This window comes from Miscanthus floridulus, chromosome 1 (assembly GCF_019320115.1).
Source record: "Miscanthus floridulus cultivar M001 chromosome 1, ASM1932011v1, whole genome shotgun sequence".
Lineage (NCBI taxonomy): Eukaryota > Viridiplantae > Streptophyta > Magnoliopsida > Poales > Poaceae > Miscanthus > Miscanthus floridulus.
In genome coordinates, this window is record NC_089580.1 from 128,815,386 (window position 1) to 128,836,425 (window position 21,040).

At 47.1% G+C, this 21,040-nt stretch overlaps 1 protein-coding gene across 7 annotated transcripts; it reads left to right on the top strand.

Moving 5' to 3' along the window:
• Positions 1–4,310: 4,310 nt before the first annotated feature.
• On the top strand, positions 4,311–20,318 carry LOC136541051 (phosphatidylinositol N-acetylglucosaminyltransferase subunit GPI1-like). 7 transcript variants are annotated; one of them, XM_066532982.1, is made up of 12 exons: positions 4,313–4,535; positions 4,925–5,170; positions 12,720–12,941; positions 14,367–14,798; positions 14,934–15,071; positions 15,157–15,260; positions 15,332–15,553; positions 15,886–16,380; positions 18,462–18,883; positions 19,232–19,325; positions 19,394–19,507; positions 20,011–20,318. In XM_066532982.1, the coding sequence occupies exons 2-12, from the start codon at positions 4,946–4,948 to the stop codon at positions 20,018–20,020; spliced, it is 2,478 nt and encodes an 825-aa protein (XP_066389079.1). In that variant the 5' UTR covers positions 4,313–4,535; positions 4,925–4,945; the 3' UTR covers positions 20,021–20,318. The 7 variants fall into 7 exon arrangements, with proteins under 7 accessions (XP_066389083.1, XP_066389079.1, XP_066389085.1 ...); XM_066532983.1 differs by lacking the exon at positions 4,313–4,535 and adding an exon at positions 6,152–6,254 and having other exon boundaries at positions 5,004–5,170; XM_066532988.1 differs by lacking the exon at positions 4,925–5,170 and having other exon boundaries at positions 4,314–4,535.
• Positions 20,319–21,040: the final 722 nt, after the last annotated feature.

Here is a 21,040-nt window from a genome sequence, read left to right on the forward strand (position 1 = left end):
TGCATTTCACCGTTCTGGAAGCAATCACATCACATCTTACAGCAGGGTGAATTTCCCTTTGCCATCCGCATGAAATGAAAAACAAGGGACATGTTGATGGCTGTGGATGGGTACTGTACTACTGTCTACTGTGCTTGTGTGGAAACCTTCCTCGGTGTCATTCGAGCTCTTTGGAATACGGGGGTGTTTTTCCAACTTTATGTGAATGCTAAATTTCATATTTCTAGAAAATTCATATGAATATTTGAGAAATAAATGGAGATTATGCAATGTCAGATATTTGCTGGAAAATATCATGGGTGACAAACGTTCTTTTTTGTTTGATGGGCATGGGTGGCAAACGTTAAACGTTTGCAAACCGAGGCAGCAACTATTGAATACCATTATGCCGACGCATGTTTTTCTCCTTCTCCTACAACTAAAAAAAACAAAGCGCGATACTTTTTGGTGCGACATTTCAACGTGGGCCCATAGTCCTGCCTGCTGTGTTCCCACAGCCCTCGCTCCTACACCCAATCTCTTCAATCCCGCAGCCATGCAACCAATCAAGAAGGAAACTGTCATCGTCAAAGACCACACCAACCACAAACGGCACGTTAGCATGGCTCATCAATCTCTTCTCTCATCACGTCTAAAAAGACTAAAAAGTGGACACCATTTTGGTGTGACAATCCAACGTCGGGTCGTCGGTATGCCTGCGTGCGATCCCATGCTCGTTATCCCACCCGGCGTCGTCGGCCCCCACAATGGCCCACACGACGCTTCTTCCCTAAAAATGCCACTCCACGCGAGAATCACGTGATCACGTCTCATCATATGCCACTAATAGACGGAAACCTACGGCCACCAGTCTTAAACGCTTGTGAAAAAAATCTCAAATTGCCTGGCCGAATAAGAAGGAGGGGAAACGGACGTCCATCTGGGCGTAATTAACGCTCGTGAAAAAAAAATCTCACGTCTCCGGCCGGCCAAATAGGAAGGGAAGAAACGAACGTCCATCCGACGTAATTAAGACTTGCGAAAAAATACGTCACTTCTCTTTCCTAAAATCACATTACATGCAAGCCCGGATTTTCATATTCTCTCCTCCTCTCTTTCCTCGTAGCGACAACCGCACAAAAGAGAGGCGGACGAGATCAGACGCCATATCCTGCTTCCCCACCCCACCACAAACCATCGTCGCTCTGGCCGTCATCGATCATCGCGCAAGCCGCCGTTCAGCTTGTCCTGCCCGTGGAAGGAAGGAAAGGAACAGCGTCCAGCGGCCAACTGGACAGCTAGCGTGCGTCTCCGCCAGGCCCTCCCCACCGGCTCGCCGTCGTCAAAGGATCAGTACGTCTCCGCCAGCGTCTTCCACCGTTGTTACCCTCTTGGTAGGGCAAAGTCCATTGTCCTCGTCGGTTTGACAGTTTGGCCGCCGCACCCATCAATCTCGGCAGTACTAGGTGTAACCGCGCATAACCCCGCCTACCGCGTCATCACCCAGGTATATATGTCTCCAAAACTTTTGTGGCCAATCGTCACTTGGTTAGTACTTAGTTTGCTTCTCCAGCTTTCAAGTGCAATTCCTGTTTGGACGTTTCCTATAGTATTTAGGTTGCTTCTCCCGCTTTCATTTTTTTTAGGCCTCCATTTAGGTTCTATGTCATTCAACTAAACAAGCCAGTTAAGAGCAAGTACCGCAATACAAATTTATATTTTTGTTTATGATAATTAATGTTACTTTAGCTTTAAACAATAATTGTTTATATGCAGGGCCATACTTTCATAAACAGAACAGCTGCAGGTGACATATTAAGATCGAGTTTTGTCCTAGCAATTTGCAATAAGATTATTTTGATTTCTTCAAAAAATAAGATTGTTTCGATTTTATGCTAAAACTTAAAATATATTTTAATTGTTCACGCATCATGAAGACGAATTTACAAAAAAACAAACATTCTGAACATCTCTTAAATTACATTTTAATTGTTCATGCATCATGCTTATGTCGACCCCGTGCATGCTGGAGCTTTGGCCAGCAGATGGCAGGGCAGTAGCTACAGGAATTAATATGCTCTATTTAATTATTCTTTGCAATATTATTTGCTTGATCATAAGGCATAAGAGCAGGAGAGCATAGTAGTTCTGTTTTAGTTCAGTAGTTGAGTCATCTTGCGAATAGAAGCACAATGCAATTTATTCATGATTCAAATTCTGTGTTTTTGGAGCTTCCTAGAATTTTTGTTCTAATCCACATATAGTTTTCGTGTTGCAGAGGCTATACTACTGGGAGCAAGAATGTCGCAATAGCTGGTATTGTTGTGGCGGTTCCCGTGGTGTGTAACTGTTTTAGTGTTATTAGTAGTATATATTTAGTTTATGTGGACTTCCTACCGATAAATTAATGAACATGCTTAAGAGAGGGTATATCATCATTTCGTTTTCTTTTGGGGAAATATATGCATCATTTTGGTATTCAGATCAAGCAGTGGCGATCCTGCCCCGAATGGCCGCGCTAGGCCGACGGGCGCAAACTTCATGGCACTCGCGTCCGCCCGGTAACGTAGCACTCGCGCATCCTCTTCTCCGGCATCGTCTCCCTCCCTCCACCGCCGCAACCGCTGGGACACGCAAAGGTGTGATCTTAACACCGGATTCGGCTCCCCTCGCGCCATTGGTCCCCAAAGGCATCGTCTTTGCTCTGATATGTGGTTTTGTGTGGTCATGGGTTGTTTGTGATCTCTTCTCTGGGGGCGGTTTCCCGACCGGTTACTGACTTAATGTTGCGGGGCTGGAAGTAGGTCGCTAGGCTATAGTTCTTGCCGCCGTGGAACGCCAAATCTAGAGCCTAGAGGAGAGTGGAGGCCTCCACGCCTCGTCGATGTCCGGTCAAGGCTATCCATGCAGAATGAGCTATACTTTGATCAGCTTTATAGCAAGTAGTGATTTTAAGTAGTTAATACCTTCTTGCCAGATATATTTTAATCTACCTAGATAGTGGGGAGATAAGAAAGGACACAGGAATACCTCTATATTTTAAGTTTTCTTTTTGCATAATACTATATAAAACTTGGCTGTGAACAGGGGCCATGGCAGCTTAGGAAGCCGTCTGCAGGGATTCGACCTGTTCGCTGGTTGGTTTCTGGACTGATAAGCCTGACTGGTGCTGATTTGTTGTGAGAGGAAAACACTGTTGGCTGACTGATAAGTCCTAGCTGAAACCAACAAGCGAACAGGCTGATCATCTCCTATTCCAGAGTCACTGAAAAATATTCAAGTTACAAAAAAAAATAGAAAGAGATGCTTCTTGTTTGACTACAGTGTCTATCCCTTCTTCTATATACAACACCGAGTTCTGAAATCTGAATTGCATCGAAATTTTGCTTGCCTCCTGTAACTACTTGTGTTCCAGAAAGGATAAATAGCTTTGTTGTAATTTCATGATATGTGACTTCTTAAGTATGATAATCCCATTATAGTATGATAGAATTATAGTCTGTTCGTTACAAGTCTTTTATATTGAATTAAATAATTGCCTACATCTCATTGAGTTATTAATGGAACAATGTTTCAAAGCGGCAAAGACATACTAAACTGGATCATAATTCAATACTAGGGGCATATGGTCGAAGGTATGTTATGTTATTATCTAAAATATGAAGAAGGGTGACCTTGGTATACCAGTCTTGTACGAAGCAAACTGATAATTCACGAAGATGGTTAGTTTTAAAAGGTTGATGAATCGATTAATCTTGTTACAGTTATATGAACTTTTATGTGCGTATGCATAAATATACAATACTATAAATACATACCTTGACCGATTATAAACCATCGATGAGAGTTTTAGCCATGCTCGCATTATTGTTTTTTAACAATACAACACGTTCATGCTCAAATTATTAGGACACTATTGATCCTGTTGCAACGCACGGAAAGATCTATACAGTAGAGTTGGTGAGTCTGCGACGCCGCGCTCTTTGTGAGAGTGTTAATTTTACAAACTTTGCTTTTTAGATTAAATATTACTTTAACGTCGGTATTTAATTTCACAGTATTGTTATTTTATCGTGCGATCCGTGTGTTTTTAGTATAAAAGTTATGTTAATTTTACGAAATTTGCCTTTTGGATCAAATGTTATTTTAACGTCGGTATTTAATTTTATAAGATTGTTATCTTATCGTGCGATTTATGTGTTTTTAGTACAAATATTTAGTTGTCTCGTAACAAATATTTAGTTGTCCCGTAGCAACAGGTACGCTAGCAAGTATTTCGAAAAAAAGAAATAAAAACCCATTACGCGTTTCCGGCCGTAGCAGCCGGCAGGGAGTATCGAGGAGCGTCTCCTCCTCCTTCACGCGGGCGCCCGGAGCCATCTCCACCGTCAGTGGCGAGATCGGACGGCCGGCTGGAGGTGCTGGGCCCATCCATCCCCGGGGTCCTGGGCCCACCGTCCCCCTCCTGTATACAAAACGTCGGACGGCCGGCTGGAGGTGCTGACCCCGCCGATCCCGCCGCCGGTCGCCATCCATCTCCTCGCCGCTGCCTCTCGGTAAGGCCCTCCCACCTTTGCCCGCTCTAGCCTCGGTCCGTCGTCTCTTTTCCCTGCCCTGATTTGCGCCGTAAGCGCCTGAATCTAGCCGCGATGTGAGATCCGCTCCCATTTCTGGATTCCGAGCCTCCGCTGCCTGTCGGTAGACGCGGATCTGTTGGCGTTTGTTAGCCACCGCCGTCGATCCGCAGGGTATCCCCTCCCCGGGGCCCCTGGCTGCGGCGGATCTACATCCTCACCAAGTGTTGTTGGCAGATCCAAACAGACTTTGATATTTCCAGTATTTATCTGTTAGCCCTTGAAATGAAATCGATTTGCATTGTCTCTCTTGTTCCTTTGTACAATGTGTGTTGAAATAATGCTTGGTACCTGATTAAATCCTTGTATAGTTTCTCTTTTCAATAACCAAGATGAGCCGTGGTGGTAGCACCGGTGGTGGTCAAAGTTCTCTGGGCTACCTCTTTGGAAGCGGTGAGCCCCCCAAACCGGCAGTGGCACCAGCTGCAAGTGCTCCACCTGCTGAGAAACCACCTGCTGCAAAAGCTAATGTGAACAAGCAGATTGCTGCTGGGGTTACCAGACAAACCAATAACTACCACAGGGCTGATGGTCAGAACATCGGGAACTTCCTTACTGTATGCTAGTTTACGTTCTTTTCATTTCACATAAGACTTTGTTTTACATATTTACTGTTGCCATCATCCATTGATATGCTTAGAAATGATGTCATATTTTGTGGGATGTTAAGATGAGGTATAATCATGTTATGGGAAAGCAGTATGGTAGTTTGTGTTTAGGCCTGGGTGTTCGGGTTACCCGATTTTTTCGGGTCGGATAATTCGGGTAATTCAAAATTCGGGTAATGGAAACTGTTACCCGATATTTGTCATGAAAAAACACTACCCATAATTTCGGGTACCCGATAATTCAGGTTCGGGTATTCCCAATATACCCGAATTTACAAAAAAACAGCAAACTACTTCTCTCTGGAACAAAACTACAGCCGCAATTGCTTATGCATTGCAATCAAAATTCATCCATTAGGACTGCTTCACATAGGTGAGGCCTAAAATCCCCACTTTATCATAAAAATATTCTACATATGAGGTGGTTGCATGATATTTGTATTGTTTTTAAAGTCACCTGAATTGGCATATAGGTCAAGTCATTAACGTAGACTATAATGAAAACATCTACTTGCAACTAAACACAAAAGGATACTATATAAGACTCATATTCCTTGGATTATACCAAATTATTATATATATTAAGAGACTTGGCTCTTCGTACCCTAACACTTCAAGAAATTGTATAATTGTTAGGTACCTACTGTAGGGGTGTTATAGTGAAAATCAATTGGTTGATCTGTTAATTTTTTGTGCCTACCGGTGAATAGATACTTGCTGTGATGCAGTCCTCATTTTGCTTGTGGCTTGGTCCTGAGTGGATAACATTGGCTATGGCAAAACAATTGGCAACAAAACCCAACTTAGAGGTGGCTAGCATTTTGAGGCGACCTCACCCCTCGCATCGCCTCATTCTGCACCTCTACTGCGTGGTGGCATCTCCACTGCACCCTGCACCGTCGTCCCTGATTCAGAACTGACTCCCTGCAGCCTCCAGATTGAGAAGCAGAGCCGATGGCGCCAGTTCCCTGAGTCTGCTTGTTGCTCCCTGACGGTTTCATCCACACCTGTGGTGGACGAAGCCTTGCCCACAGTGAGCCCCCTTGTTCCCCTCCGTTCTGTACTCTTGGCATGACAAATTTTTCATTTGTTTCTATAAAAATGGAAGCAAAATTGTTGTGCTGTGTGTTAAATGGAAACATAATTTCTGTGGGTGTGATAAATAGAAACGAAACTACTGTAGGTACGGTAAATGGATTGCCCTGGTTGTATACAATGGTCAGGATTTTCTTCTTTTTGTTGTTTCCTTTTGCCCTTCATAACTTATGTTTTATCTATTTCTTGTCAGTAAACTGCACCTGTTCTGCATGTACTTTCATTTCTCGTTTGTTTATAAGAATTCAGATGATTATTTTGTTAGTCGCTGAATTCTTACTCTTGGTAGTAGCAGAATTCTTACTCTCATCGAGAGAGGATAACACTAGGAGTTGGGGCAATTTTCTGGTTTATTTCACACAAATGCCATACCAACCTGAGGGGTTGGGGATACATATTTATAGGCTGCTAGCCAAGCATATGCCAAGATGCTAGATGCTAAGATGCTGTCCTAAAAACAGATGCTGTCCTAGATGCTAAGATGCTGTCCTAGCCAGTCAAGGATGATGTCCTTGATGGGCCACAAGGACCATATGCTGCAGCCTCACAAAGACCAGCCAACACAGACTTATCCCATCATTCTCCTTCTAAGTCTTGTGCGTCGTCTTGTGGGAAAGTTGAACCATCCCGGTCCTGGAGCAGAGCTCAAGGAACTTGATTCTCCCAAGAGGCTTGGTAAGCAGGTCCGCAAGCTGGTCTTTGGTGTTGATGTAGCTCGCCTTGATGCTCCCTTCCTCTAAACAGCCTCGGATGAAGTGGTACCTCATCCAGATGTGCTTAAGAGGTGTTTGGATCCAGCTACTAAAATTTAGGAGGTGTGTCGGGAGGATGTTGTATGGGGTGTTTGGATACTAATAAAAAACAAATTACATAATCCGTTAGTACTCCACGAGACAAAATTTTTAAGCCTAATTAATATATCATTAGCACATATTTACTGTAGCAAAACATTGTCAAATCATGGACTAATTAGGCTCAAAAGATTCGTCTCGCAAATTAGTCGCAAACTATGTAATTAGTTTCGTAATTAGTCTATATTTAATACTCCATGCATATGTCCAAACATCCGATAGGACAGCGATTAAAATTTAGGAGGGGCAATCAAACACCCCCTTACTCCGTTCATGGAAAACGGGGTTCTTTGCCAGGGCCAGAGCGGACTTGCTGTCTATCCTGAGCTCCACCGCTCTAGTGTCTCTGCCGAGGAGATCACTAAGCAGTCGAGTGAGCCAGAGCGCCTGAGTCGAAGCGGTGGAGGCCGCTATGTACTCGGCCTCGCAGCTGGACAGGGCCACCACCTGCTGCTTGATCGACTGCCAGCTAACGAGGCACTTGCCGAGGAGGAAGAGGGTCCCGCTCGTGCTCTTGTTGGTGTCGATGTTGTCGGCGTGGTCGCTGTCGCTGTACCTGACGAAGTGTGCCGCCCCAGGGCACCTAGGGTAGTAGAGGCCGTGGTCGAGAGTCCCCGCAACGTAGCGGATGATCCTCTTCACAGCCTGCTGGTGCTTTGTCGTCGGTCGCTGCATGAACCGACTAACGTAGCCGACGGAGACTGCCAAGTCCGGCCGTGTGTGGGCGAGGTAGCGAAGGCTCTCCACAAGACGCCGGTACTGCGTAGCGTCCACCTCCTCCGTCGTGCTGTCGCGGCTCAACTTCAGCCTCTCCTCCATGGGAGTGAGAGCTGGGTTGCAGTCGGTGAGCCCAGCTAGCTCAACGATGCGCTTGGCGTAGGCGGTCTGTCGAAGCGTGATCCCGGAGTCATCCTGGTGCACCTCGATTCCTAGGTAGAAGGAGAGAGGCCCCAGGTCACTCATCTGGAAGGTGGCCTTCATCTCTTCCTTGAACGCCGCCACCTCCGCATCCTTGGTTCCGGTGATCACCAAGTCGTCGACGTAGACACCCACCGGTAGAGCATTTCCTCTACTGTCCCGTCGGTAGATGGCCGCCTCGTGCGGGCTTTGCTCGAAGCCCATCCCCTTTAGCGTGGAATCCAACTTGGCATTCCACGCCCTCGGTGCCTGCCGCAAGCCATAGAGGGCCTTGCGCAGGCGGAGCACCTTGCCCTCCTTGCCGGGGATCGCAAATCCCGGCGGCTGGTGCACGTAGACCTCCTCCTTCAAGTCGCCGTTAAGGAACGCCGACTTGACGTCCATGTGATGAACACGCCAGCCCTCCTGGGCAGCTAGTGCAAGGAGGAGTCGCATGGACTCCATCCGTGCCACGGGAGCAAAGGCGTCGTCGAAGTCGACCCCCTCCTGCTGCACGAAACCTCGTGCCACCAAGCGAGCCTTGTGCTTGACGATGGCGTCGGCTTCATCCCTCTTCAGCTTGTACACCCACTTAAGGGTGATCGCGCGGTGACCACGAGGAAGGTCAGCAAGCTCCTAGGTGCGGTTCTTCTCAACCGCATCCATCTTCAATTGCATCGCGGCGCACCATGCCGCGTGTCTCGGCCTCTGCAAACGACCGAGGCTCGCTGTCGTCACACGCAAGGTGCAACTGTGCCTCTAGGTCGTGAGGCACCAGCCCCGGCACCGGCTGGTCGTTGAGAAGGTTCTCCATCGTACGGTACCGCAACGGCTCGCCGTCGTGGTACGCGTCGATGCGCTCCTCGTCGTGAGAGAGCGGAGTAGCGAGCTCAACCGGGCTGTGCTCGACATGAGCTGGTGTTGGAGTAGACGTGCCCGGAGAGGTGCCTGTCGGTGCTAGAGTGCGTGGCGGTGCCGGCTGTGGTGGAGCCGGCGAAGAACTCATCGTAGCCGAGGTCCTGGCTGGAGAGCGTGGTGCTGTCGGAGTAGCAGGCGCCGGGGTCGATGGAGGCTCGGGGACTGGGGTAGACGCGCTCGTCGAAGAAGAGCTGCCTACTCCCCCAGCTCCCTCGAAGTGGATGTACTCGACAGTGAAGTTGTCGTACGTCGGAGCCGAGCCGTCGTCCACCGCCTTGTCCCACGCCCATCCTCGCCCTTTGTCGAACACAACGTCGCGCGCCGTGCGCACACGCTGTGTCTTCGGGTCGAGGATGCGGTAGGCCTTCGAGCCCTCCGCGTAGCCGATGAACACTCCCGGAGTGCTCCTGTTGTCGAGCTTGCTGATGTGGCCAAGCTCCTTGGCGAACGCGAGGCAGTCGAAGACCCGCAAGTGGGAGACCGCCGGCTTGCGCCCATGCCAAGCCTCGTACGGCGTCCTACCGTCGAGTGCCTTGGTAGGCGAGCGGTTGAGGATGTAGACGGCCGATACCACTGCCTCTCCCCAGAAGACAGCCGGCATCCCCCTCTGCTTGAGAAGGGCCCGAGCCATCCCCATAACCGTCTAGTTGCGCCGCTCGACGACGCCATTCTGCTGCGGGCTGTACGGCGCGGAGTAGTGGCGCTGAATGCCCTCATCAGCGCAGTACGACGCGAATTCAGCCGCCGTGAATTCGCCGCCGTCGTCGGTGCGTAGCACGCGTAGCTTGCGGCCGCACTCCGCCTCCGCAGCAGCCTGCGAGCGCCTGATGGCGTCCGCAGCCTCTCCCTTGCTGCCGAGGACCATCCCTTGCTGCCGAGGAAGTAGCGTCGTCCTCCCGGTGTGGCCGGTGTCACCGGGCCACACAAGTCCCCGTGCACAAGCTCGAGCCTCTCCTTGGCTCGAAAGGTCGCCCGCTGGGGAAAGGGGAGTCGCCTCTGCTTCGTCAACACGCAGACATCGCAGAGTTGCTCCACATGGTCGAGGCACGGCAGGCCTCGCACCATCTCCGTGGCACTGAGCCGCTTCAGGGCCTCGAAGTGAAGGTGCCCGAAGCGCTCGTGCCACTGCCACACCTCGTCATCCCGACGAGCAGCGAGACAGAGGAGTTGTGCCACCTGCACGTTAAGGACGTAGAGTCGATTTGCGCTTCTGGATACCTTGGCAAGAAGGCGGCGACGACGATCCCAAATCCTCATGACTCCATCCTCAACCACCACGCGCGAACCGTTCTCATCCAGCTGTCCCAAGCTGATGATGGAGTTCCTCAACGCGGGGATGTAGTAGACTCCGATGAGGAGCCTGTGCTCACCAGACACGACGGTGAAGATGACGGAGCCGACGCCCTTGATCTCCACGCCGGAGGCATCCCCAAACTTGACGGAGCCTCGGACGCTAGAGTCAAGCTCGGTGAAGAACTCCCGTCGACCGGTCATGTGATGGGTGGCGCCGGTGTTGAGGCACCACCCGTCAGTCTTGTCGTTGCCGGAGCCGTCGCCGAGGAGGGCGTGTGCTTTTGGCTCGTCAAGGTGGAGAGCCGCTGCTGCCGGTGCCGCTGGAGGTAGCTCGATGCTTGCATGTGCCATGAACAGAGCCGGCTCCTCCTTCGCCTGTGCGACGTGGGCCTGGCCGCGTCGTGGCTGTCGACAGTCCTTGGCCCAATGGCCAAGCTGGCCGCAGTTGCGGCAGGTGTCGTCTCGTGCCGGCTTGTGCTTGTCGGCGGCGCCGCCCTGGGCGCCTCCGCGGGCATCACCCTCGGCACGTCCTCGCACCCCGGCCTGGGCGTCTCTGCGCACCTTGCGCGGCTTGCCACGCTTGCGGCCGCCTGTCGCAGAAGAAGGCTCCCCTTCTTCCGGTCACCTTGGCAGGCAGCCCACTGCTCCCGAGTGAGAAGGAGCTTCCCGCCAGTAGTGATGGGCCCCGAGAGAGACTGTGGCTCATCGCTGTCGACGACCTTGAGGCGACCTATCGCCTCCTCGATCGACATCGTGGAGAGATCCAGCAGGGACTCAATCGAGCGAGTCATCTGCTTGTACTTCTCTGGGACGTAGCGGAAGAGCTTTTCGACAGCTCTCTCCTCGCCGTAGGTATCATCGTCGAACTGCACCGTCTTCTGCAACAGAGTGTTGAGGCGGAGAGCAAAGTCATCAACGTCCTCACCTGGCTTGAAGGCCAGGTTCTCCCACTCCTTGCGAAGTGCCTGCAGTGTGGACTTGCGGGCGCGGTTGCTGCCGATGCGTGCCGCAGCGATGGCGTCCCAAGCCTCCTTGGCAGTCCGCTTGTTGGTAAGCGAGAACTGCATCTCGGACGGGACTGCAGCGATGAGGGCATCCAGCGCCTGTCGATCCTGGTCGTAGTCGACGTCGCCGTACCGGACTGCCTCCCACATGTGCCGCACCTGGAGCTTTACCCTCATCACCGCAGCCCACTCGACGTAGTTGGTCTTAGTGAGGGTAGGCCACCACCGCCGGGGCCGACGTCCCTGACAACAGCCTGGAGCCCGTGGTAACCACGGTACCGATCTGGGGAGAGAGAGCCACGCGGCCTGTGAAGGCCGCGCTCTCCATCGACCCGTCCGCCATCGTTGCCGTGCGCGCCTCCTCCAGGAGCGCCACCGCCGTGCGCGCCTACTCCAGGAGCGCCGCCGGCGCGTCCGCGCCTGTCTGGGCTGCCGCCGCGCTTGTGAGCGTGCGCGGCTGCCCACTGCGCCGCCCGCGCTCGCGCTGCCTCCCTCCCCAGCAGCTCGAGGTCCGCGTCGGCGCTGTCGTCAGCAGAAATGGAGCTGCTGATGCTGCCGCGCAGAGCCTCGACCTCCGCTGCCGCCGCACGCGCTGCATCCGCCGCCGCCGCCGCTTCCGGCTCCGCTCTGGCTGCTGCCAGCTTCGCCGCTGCCAGCCTCGACGCCCTTGCCGCCGCCGCAGCGGTCTCTGCCGCCGCTCGCTCGTGTTCCTCTGCCGCGGCAAGTTCGGCCTCCTGCCGACGCCGCGTGCTCGAGGCGACCGAGCGCTGAGACTGTCCTGCGGACATGACGCGCTACCGGGGGACTGCTGCGTGGGGAGAGGGCTGCTTCAGACGAGCTGCGCAGAGGGAGAGGAGTGAGCAGGAGCGGCCGGAGCTGCTGCTGCTCCTAGCTGGGGCTGTTGCGAGGCTGGGAAAGGAGATGAGCAGGAGATGCTCAGGCTACAGGATAGTACGGCTCTGATACCAGTTGTTAGTCGCTGAATTCTTATTTTTGGTAGTAGCAGAATTCTTACTCTCATCGAGAGAGGATGACACTAGGAGTTGGGGCAATTTTCTGGTTTATTTCTCACACAAATGCCATATCAACCTGAGGGGACGGGATACATATTTATAGGCTGCTAGCCAAGCATATGCCAAGATGCTAGATGCTAAGATGCTGTCCTAAAAACAGATGCTGTCCTAGATGCTAAGATGCTGTCCTAGATGCTAAGATGCTATCCTAGCTAGTCAAGGATGCTGTCCTTGATGCTGTCCTTGATGGGCCACAAGGACCATATGCTGCAGCCTCACAAAGACCAGCCAATATAGACTTATCCCATCATATTTATCCAATAAATAAACAATAAACATGAGTTTGTCTGGGATGATGCACATATGCAAACCTCTAGGTTGGTTTTGTTGCCATTTTGTTTTGCCGTAATTGATGGTATTCACCCAGGACCCAAGCCCCAAGCCCCAAGATACAGCAGCGATGGACATTGAGCGATGCAGGATATGGTGGCCACGCCAGGAGCTGAAGCTCAAGCACAAGCCTTTCTCACTGAGGCTCGTCCTGTTCGGATGGTTCTTCAGCAGTGCTGGTTCTATCGACATCGTCATCTCTGCAGTTGTGCCCCAAGATCACATCCTGCGCTCTTTTGCCACACTCGACACCCTCCAGGTCAGTATTGATGATTCAGGTTAAACATAGTTTACCATTGTTGCTTCATTATTGGGTATTTTTTTGGTAGATGCATGAACTCATATTCCAGTAATCTATGTGCCAAATGCAGTATTGTGAGATTCTCTTGTAAAATCTTAGTTGAAGGTGAGGAAGTGGTCCATTTTGTATTTTAATCCCAAAGTAACGAACTGCTTTAATCCAATTTAAAATATTAAATGTAACTGATGAAGATTTTGGGTGCGGTTATAAGTTTAGTTTCTGTTCAGAGGAAATTAGCCATTAAAAATGTTGTGCTGTCATTTAGATGTCCAATCCAGTTTACTGTAGGTTCTTTAATGATATAGTTATTTTTTCTCTAATATAGAAATAGACCTATTGTAATAAGGTTCAAAGGGGCGAATTCTGGTATCTATTGTAAATGTGCACCCAAGAGGAGTTTTCTGTTCCTTTCAAAGCCACCCACCATCAGTAATAAAAGAATAAAGTGGGACTGTGTGCTACTACAAGGCCAAGTTGATTTGGCTAGTTGCTTGAGTGTCTACAGCTGATGTTCTGTTATATTTGTTGATTTGCTGTTAAAGAACAAAGAGTTGTGCTTCACAACAGTCGAGGTATGGGAGGGGGTTAGGGAATTAAGTGGCTTAGGAATCGTAAGGGCTATGGCTCCTGTCCTGTATGTTGTTTTTTATTTTGACATGCATAAATCAAATCCTCCAAACTTGTGTTTTTCAGCAGAATTTTGGTTCCTTCTAGCATGAAAAAAACGTTGAAGCTCTAGCGCTACAATAATTTTAGAAAGTGACAGTTAGCTACCTTTACTGGTGATAACTTCTACTCATGCAAATACTACTTAGCCGCTTCTTCTGGTGATAGCTTTTCCTCATGCAAGTGCCACTTCCTCCTTGTCATGGTCTTTCCTTTTCATCCTACATCCCCTCGTTCACTCTTCTCTGTTCTCACCTAGTCACCTTCCTCCTTCCTCTCCTCTGGTCCTCCCCTGCTTCCTCCATGAACTCTGGTGCAGTGGTGTCTAGGCGGCGCTTAGCACATAGCATTTTTTTTTTAAAGTTGGTCCTATCTTTACCACGCATCTGTACTAACTTACTTTTTTCTTGAGTTGTTAAAGATTTTGTTTTGAGGCCCATCTCATCAACTCCAGAGGTTGCTTTGCTATGTAATGCTTGTCCTTTTTCCTTGCTTGGGGGGAACTCTAGTAATCTACTGCTGAAATCATGTTATGTTTATCTGTTTCATTTAATTTTGCAACATGCATGTTGAAAGGCAGAACCTCTGTTTTTTTTGCTCATCTACTGATGTAGCTGCTAAAACTCTCCAAAAGAAAAAAAAAACTGCTGCTAGAGTATGTTTATCTTGGTTGCTTATATTTTTCACAGCTTCTCTCAATGTTGTCTCTCATGTTAGACCATCGTCCTTTCCTCAAATAAAAGGATGCCAGTAAGCCTGCAAGAATCTGCTGCATTTACCATTCTTGGGGATTGTGGCCGACACCCCCCTAAAGAGTTAGAAGAATACTGCTTTAATAAATTAGAGCAGCTGCCCTTGGATGCAAACTTTGTTCAGAAAGAACATTTTGGCACAAGAAGAAATAATGCCATGATTGGATCAGTTGGGAATGGGGATCAGGGTCCAAGTTATGATCATAGAACATGGGGATGCGATTGTTATGTGTTGGATGGTTTTCTGGATGCTTGCAGAAAGTCTGCAGTCAAAGAGGGCAGTTGGGTGCACTTGTGTTGGAAGTTTGGAAAGAACTTTAAGAGCAACCTGAATCAAGTTCCAGTTCTTCACCATTTGTATCTTGATGGCCAACAGATTGCAAACAATCGTTGCCACGTATGTAAGTCAAGGCTCTGTTTATAATATCCTTGTATTAACAATTTTTTGAACTGTCATGTTTTTACGCCTCTTTAGTTATTCTTCCTTTTGCTCTGACAAATTGATGAGATATTTTATTCCAATTTATTCTAGGTCATACTATATGAGGTTCCGACCATCGGCAGAAACCATTTTTCACTGGGTTTGGATGCACCTCGTAAGTTGAATGTTTCATTCAAAAAGCCAAATTGGATAAATGATTTACAAAAGCAACCAGCATTTCTTGATTTGGTATGTGCATGAGTGGTTTTGCTTGTTATTTATTCCTTTTTTTTTGTTAGATGGTCTATTAAGTCCAGTTCATGTTTGTTTGAAGGATTCAATTGTTTTGGCGCTTAATTGTTCAAATGCAGCTAGACTGCCAGACACTCAGGAATGTTCTACCACAAGCTCTGGGGCTTATTTCATCTTTGCATCTGTGTAAGCACTATTGTTAACCTTCTCCACTCTGCTCCTTTTATCTGCTCTTACCTTGTTACTTGCTTATTCAGATATGATGTCTTAGTTCAAGTAACATGGCACTGCGTGGGGATATTTTTGGCTTCAGCATCAACTATTCTCTACATCATGATTCTAATGTTCCGGAAATGTTTAAGCCATATGCCCCAGTACTTGATGCTAAATAAGGTTTTCAGACATTCATGGAATAACATTCATCTTCGCAGCTGTCAAATTCTCTACTGGCCAATTGTCCTCCAAGATGCTTCCCTAAGGTAAATTAATAATGGATTCATAGCTTCTTAATCTGTACTGTAACTTTAGTCGCCGTTTTAATCTGTTGTGTCATATTGGCATAAAAGTTTGTGCTATCCTTATAAGTTAACATATACCAAGGCAATAACATAGTGATTCTGTTATTACTAATCTTACATGGTTATTTTAATATGCAAAAGAGAGTTTACTGGTTCACTTCCATTTTGTTGTTTCATGTAATCTTTGTATTATGAATATTCAAGTGCATTTACATTCAGTACATAGTAGTTATCATATACTCAAGTGCAGATTATTGAAAATACTAAGCTTCACTTAATTATTATCGGCTCAGCTCCACTGTGAATGTCGAATATGCACACAAAGCTGCAATACGGAAGCATGCTTTGTGGTCAAGTATCATTGTGGATCTCCTGATGGGTTCTGTCCTTGGAGCAGCATTCTTGTTAAATACAGAGACTATTTGTATTTGGACTATTGCTCTCGTCCACCACATGACAGAAGGAATTTTGAGATCTGGTTGTGTGTGGCTGATGGGTGTTCCAGCTGGTTTTAAGCTGAATACAGAGTTAGCAGAGCTCTTAGGCATGATTTCTCTTAATGCTGTTCAAATTTACTCTACCCTTTGGTTCTTCGTGGGAGGCTACCTGAGGCATATAATTCAAGGCATTGCAGTCTCTGGAATTATTTTAGGTCTGACAACTCCAGTTTCTTTCTTTATTGACATTATCCAGCTTGCTACGTTGCATGTTACCATGCTTCACTGGTTAATCTCATCGTTATATTCAAGACAGATTCAGACAGTAGCATCATTGTGGCGTCTTTTCAGGTAACATACTCTTGGTGCACTCATGTGGTACTTGTCGAATAAGAGGGTACTAAGTGCAACATATGTTTATTACTGAACGACTGACGAGTTGATCAATCGCTAAACATTAGCTCTTAGATCACCTTTTTCTCTGTAGTTTGACTTCGACAAATACGTTTGGTTATACTAAATAAATGGTACAAAATGCATCCTTGTCTATTTGAATTTTGGCGCCTGTCTAACTGTATTATTTTATTGATACAGAAACATGAGGGGTTTGAATATACCTAAATTTGTAGGTCTTAAATCCTTAACATGACAGAGCTGAGCTAGTTTGGGAAACAAAAAGGTTCGGGTTGAGGGAACTGCCAAGTTATGTGTAGTTGTGTACATGGAAAAGTGAAGGCACAGCCTTGACTAAAATCCTAATCATCCATAATATAAAAGTAAAACCCCTGGCTAGATCACTTTCCCAAACTAATGAGACAACTTCCGTGAATTTAGCAATAGGAATGGGAAAATTGGTTCCATAGCATCAAAAGATCATCACTTTGGATATTGCCATCAGATATTGGTGTTCTGTAAAATACAAGGGACATAATGAGTCCGTTTCAAATTCTAGCACTCTGTTACCTCGCACAAGACTGCAGGCTGTTCTCTGCTCCATTTTGAGCTGATGGATAAGGGAAAGATTTTGCCCTTTGGTCGTTGCACTGAAACTTGAGCATTGAGAAAGGGTTGGTCAAACAGATTGACCATGGCTGGACTCACTGGCGGTGATGTCGACCCCTACGGCAGCCAGCGACCGACATGGCTCGCCGTGCTGATGATTCGCAGGGGGAGGCTCTGGGCTGGTGGCTCGAAGGAGAGGTCGGTAGCACCGTAGCGGCACTAATACGTGACGGCAGGAGTGTCATCCTCAGTTCCAGCGTGGTCTGTGAGGGTATCAATGTAAATGGGGTTCAAATGATGCACGGAGAAGTGAATCACAGGGAATCATGAGGAGGGGGAGGACTCCACAGTGTGGCTGGAGGACTAGGGTGCGGTGCCGCTGGAGACGGAGACGGTGGCAGTCTGTGGCATCGGCACAGTGGGCTGAGTTTGATGAGCCCCTCAATGTCCAGCGCTGCCAGGAGGCCATGGCCTGCCGGCAGCGCTAGATGGCTAATGTCAAAATGGAGCTCTGCCAAATCCTCCGCTTTGTCTACGAGAAGATGGTGCTTGACGGTGCTTGGCGCCACTGAGATCTAGTAGTTCCACACACTCTTGGCCCAGCATGCACGTCTGCTGGTGTGACTCCACGCAAGGGGCCCTGAGTATTGGCTGCAGTTACTCCACCTTGGCATCATGAAACCCAAGTCTGTGGATGACTATGTTGATTGTGATGTGGCTACTGCCTTGAGTTCGCTGCCACGAGCCCACGGGGAGTACTACCATGAGGACGAGCCAGAGGAAGAGGATGCGGTTATGCGTATTGCCTGCTCCTTGCCTTGGCTGTTTTCCTAGGCACAGAAAGCAGCAGGGAGATGTGCTTCCGTAGGCGAGGGCTAGCATTGCCTGATTTAACACCATTAGGAGCAAAAGTAATGGAGTGGTAAATTTGGAAAGCCTCATTCTTGCCATGGTATCTTACAGAATGTTGATTGATGGTATTTCTGAAAGCGGTTGTCTTTTGATGCTCTAGAACCAATTTTCGAAGGGCGGGCCTGGTGCAAGCGGTAGAGTCTTACCGCCTGTGACCAGAAGGTCCCGGGTTCGAGTCGCGGTCTCCTCGCATTGCACAAGCGAGGGTAAGGCTTGTCACTGATACCCTTCCTCAGACCCCGCACAGAGCGGGAGCTCTAGGTACATTGCAGATTTTCTTTGCCAGATTACAACTATGTCAAGAAGGATAAGCTTGACTGTGATTAGTTTTCACTTCTCTTCATGTATAGAAGCTAGTAATGGAGCCAGATAACTTAATGTGTGTAAAAGCATAATGTTTGCAGCATAAACATTAGCTAATTTTTTTAATATTGTTTCTTTCTTATCATTTTTATTGTCAGTTTTTTTTTTTCATATTTGCTTCGTAAGTTTGTTAACACTTGCTTATGCCGTAACAGAGGGCGCAAATGGAATCCTCTTAGGCAGAGGCTAGATAGTTATGACTACACAGTTGAACAGCACGTTGTTGGTTCCCTGCTGTTTACACCAGTCCTACTTCTTATACCTACAACTTCTGTATTCTATGTATTCTTCTCTATCTTGACAACAACGGTTATCTGGGTGTGTGTGATGCTGGAAATTGTCATCGCTGTAATCCAATCCACTCCTTATGCTGAGTTAACTCTATGGATGATGAGGAGGCACATATTTCCTGCTGGATTATTTTTCCTTCATGTGCCATCAAGTGGACATACTTCTGAAGATGGCGACCTATCAGCCCATCCAATGAGATGTTGCAATGAAAGGAGAAAGGAGGATCTAATCGACAAACTATCAGAATCATTAGTTTCAGAACTTCATTGCAGCTATGCCACTCTTGGTAAAATGTTTCTCTTGATTTTTGCTTAGACCATTCTTAGTTGAATGGTTGATACATTCTTTGTTCGATACCTAGTTCTACAATAAATGTCAGCAGCAACATGTCCATGTTGTTCTACATGCCTAGTTTCTGTTTATTTGAATCATATATATAACTGAAGCCCGAATGTAAATAGCTTGCGAAACTTTCGAATAGTTCTATTTTGCAGCCTAGCTTTATGTTCATATCACCAATACTGTGCTTACTTTTTGTCAATAGAATGCGTCTTGCAGAGGCACTAGCCTGCAGTTGCTCTTTTGCTGTTCCACTTGCTGGTAATCTTCCTAACATAAAGGATGATATATGCAGTTCAAGTAATCAGATCAAATTACGAGAGAGTTTTCAACAGGACTGGTTACTCCTTTTGCAAACAATTGGCATACGGGATCCTTAGCGGTGAAAGGTAATCTATCAGTTTGATTTTTACCCTTTTGATGGCATTTGTTTTAAACTCCTTGTTTCTTTCTTCAGGGTGCCTTCATCGCTGCATCTGCAGCCGTCTCCCTCATTTCCCTGGATGAACATTGGTATTACAGAGTATTGGATGCACTGCTATGTTTCTGTCCTTCAGTGTGCACCAAAGAGGTGATTCAATGAAGTTTTGCATTAGCCTTCTGTTTTTATCGCTTAATTTAGCAACATGATGAATATTTCGTGTCCCATCTTTTGTGCAACACTAATATGGCAAAAATAGTAAATTTTTACCGCATGCCACCCAATTTTTATCTGGTCATGCTCGTCTCTATACACCAAATAAGCATAGTATGAAATATATTTCATGATGACTCTAATGATATTTATCTTGTATTGTAAATAACTAAATATGAATACTTTTTATGTAAACTTAGTCAGGTTTTAGATGATTTGATTTAGGGCAAACTAGAATGACTTTCTTTTTGGAAGGGATGGAGTATTCAGCTGTCATACTGGAACCTTCATGCATGCATCAGCTTTTATACCACTAGAGTTGTCACATTTGAGCTGATCCATTTTCTCATATGATTGTCATACATTCCATGTCTTGTTAATAGTTTTGATTTGCAGTTTGGATTTACGAACAAGATCTCACCAATTGCTGATATTTTCAGGGGTCCATGACGATTGCATTTGAACGAACCTTGGTTCTTTTCTGCGGTTTTGGTTTCACTAGAGGTTTTTTATAGTGGTGGTTGACTGTTCTGGAGGCAAGGGAGGGTCATCTTTACACTCATGGAGCCTTTTTCCTTTTAACAGTAGTGGTACGAGATTTTAAGTCAGCTGTAATTTTATAGTTATATGGGATTTGCACGATTATGGTGCTGCTATTTGACACTTGCGTGCTAGCTGTGTTTACCAACTAGACTGATGGGTGAGATAAAAGAACTCTATGCTCTGCTGCAAAGATGCCTTGGTCAAACCTCATTGTTGGTTCACGCTAATAGCCTTTTGCAGATGGCGGGTACTCCCTCCATACTTAAAAAAAAAAAGTCGTTTTGGACAAGACTTGGGTTAAACATTGAGAATATAAATCATGAATAACTTTTAAGTTGTTGAGTTTGGAAAAGTGAAAACCATATAAATAGATTTGTCTTGAAAAATACTTTCATAAAAATATACATGTCACTTTTTGATAAATATTTTTATAAAAACAAGAGTCAAAGTAATATTTTGGAGACTGTGTCGTTGTCCACAACGACTTTAATTTTGAGTATGGAGGTAGTATGTGGCATGCTGGCACCCATGGTAGCAGGGTATTTTCTTTTCAAATATTTGTTGCTACCTGACCTTGCTTACCCAAAAAGCCGGGTAGCTTTATTAACTTGATATACTATGCGTTGGTGATATTTTGACAATGTATACGAATCGAGAAGTCGTAGCGTACTAGCGAGCTGTCCAATTTTCCACTTTAGATCATTCGTTCGCGGCCCTTAAATAAAAAAATAAGAAATACTACCCTGCTGAGGATGTCATTTATTACTATGGGACTAAGGCCGGATAACAAGCTGGCTCGGCTCGTTCTGGCTCGTTAAGATAATGAGTTAGCTCGGTTCGGCTTGTTATCCTAACGAGTCAGAAAGTTAGCTCGGCTCGGCTCGTGAAAAGCTCGAGCTGGCTCGTTAAGCTAGCGAGCTAGGTATA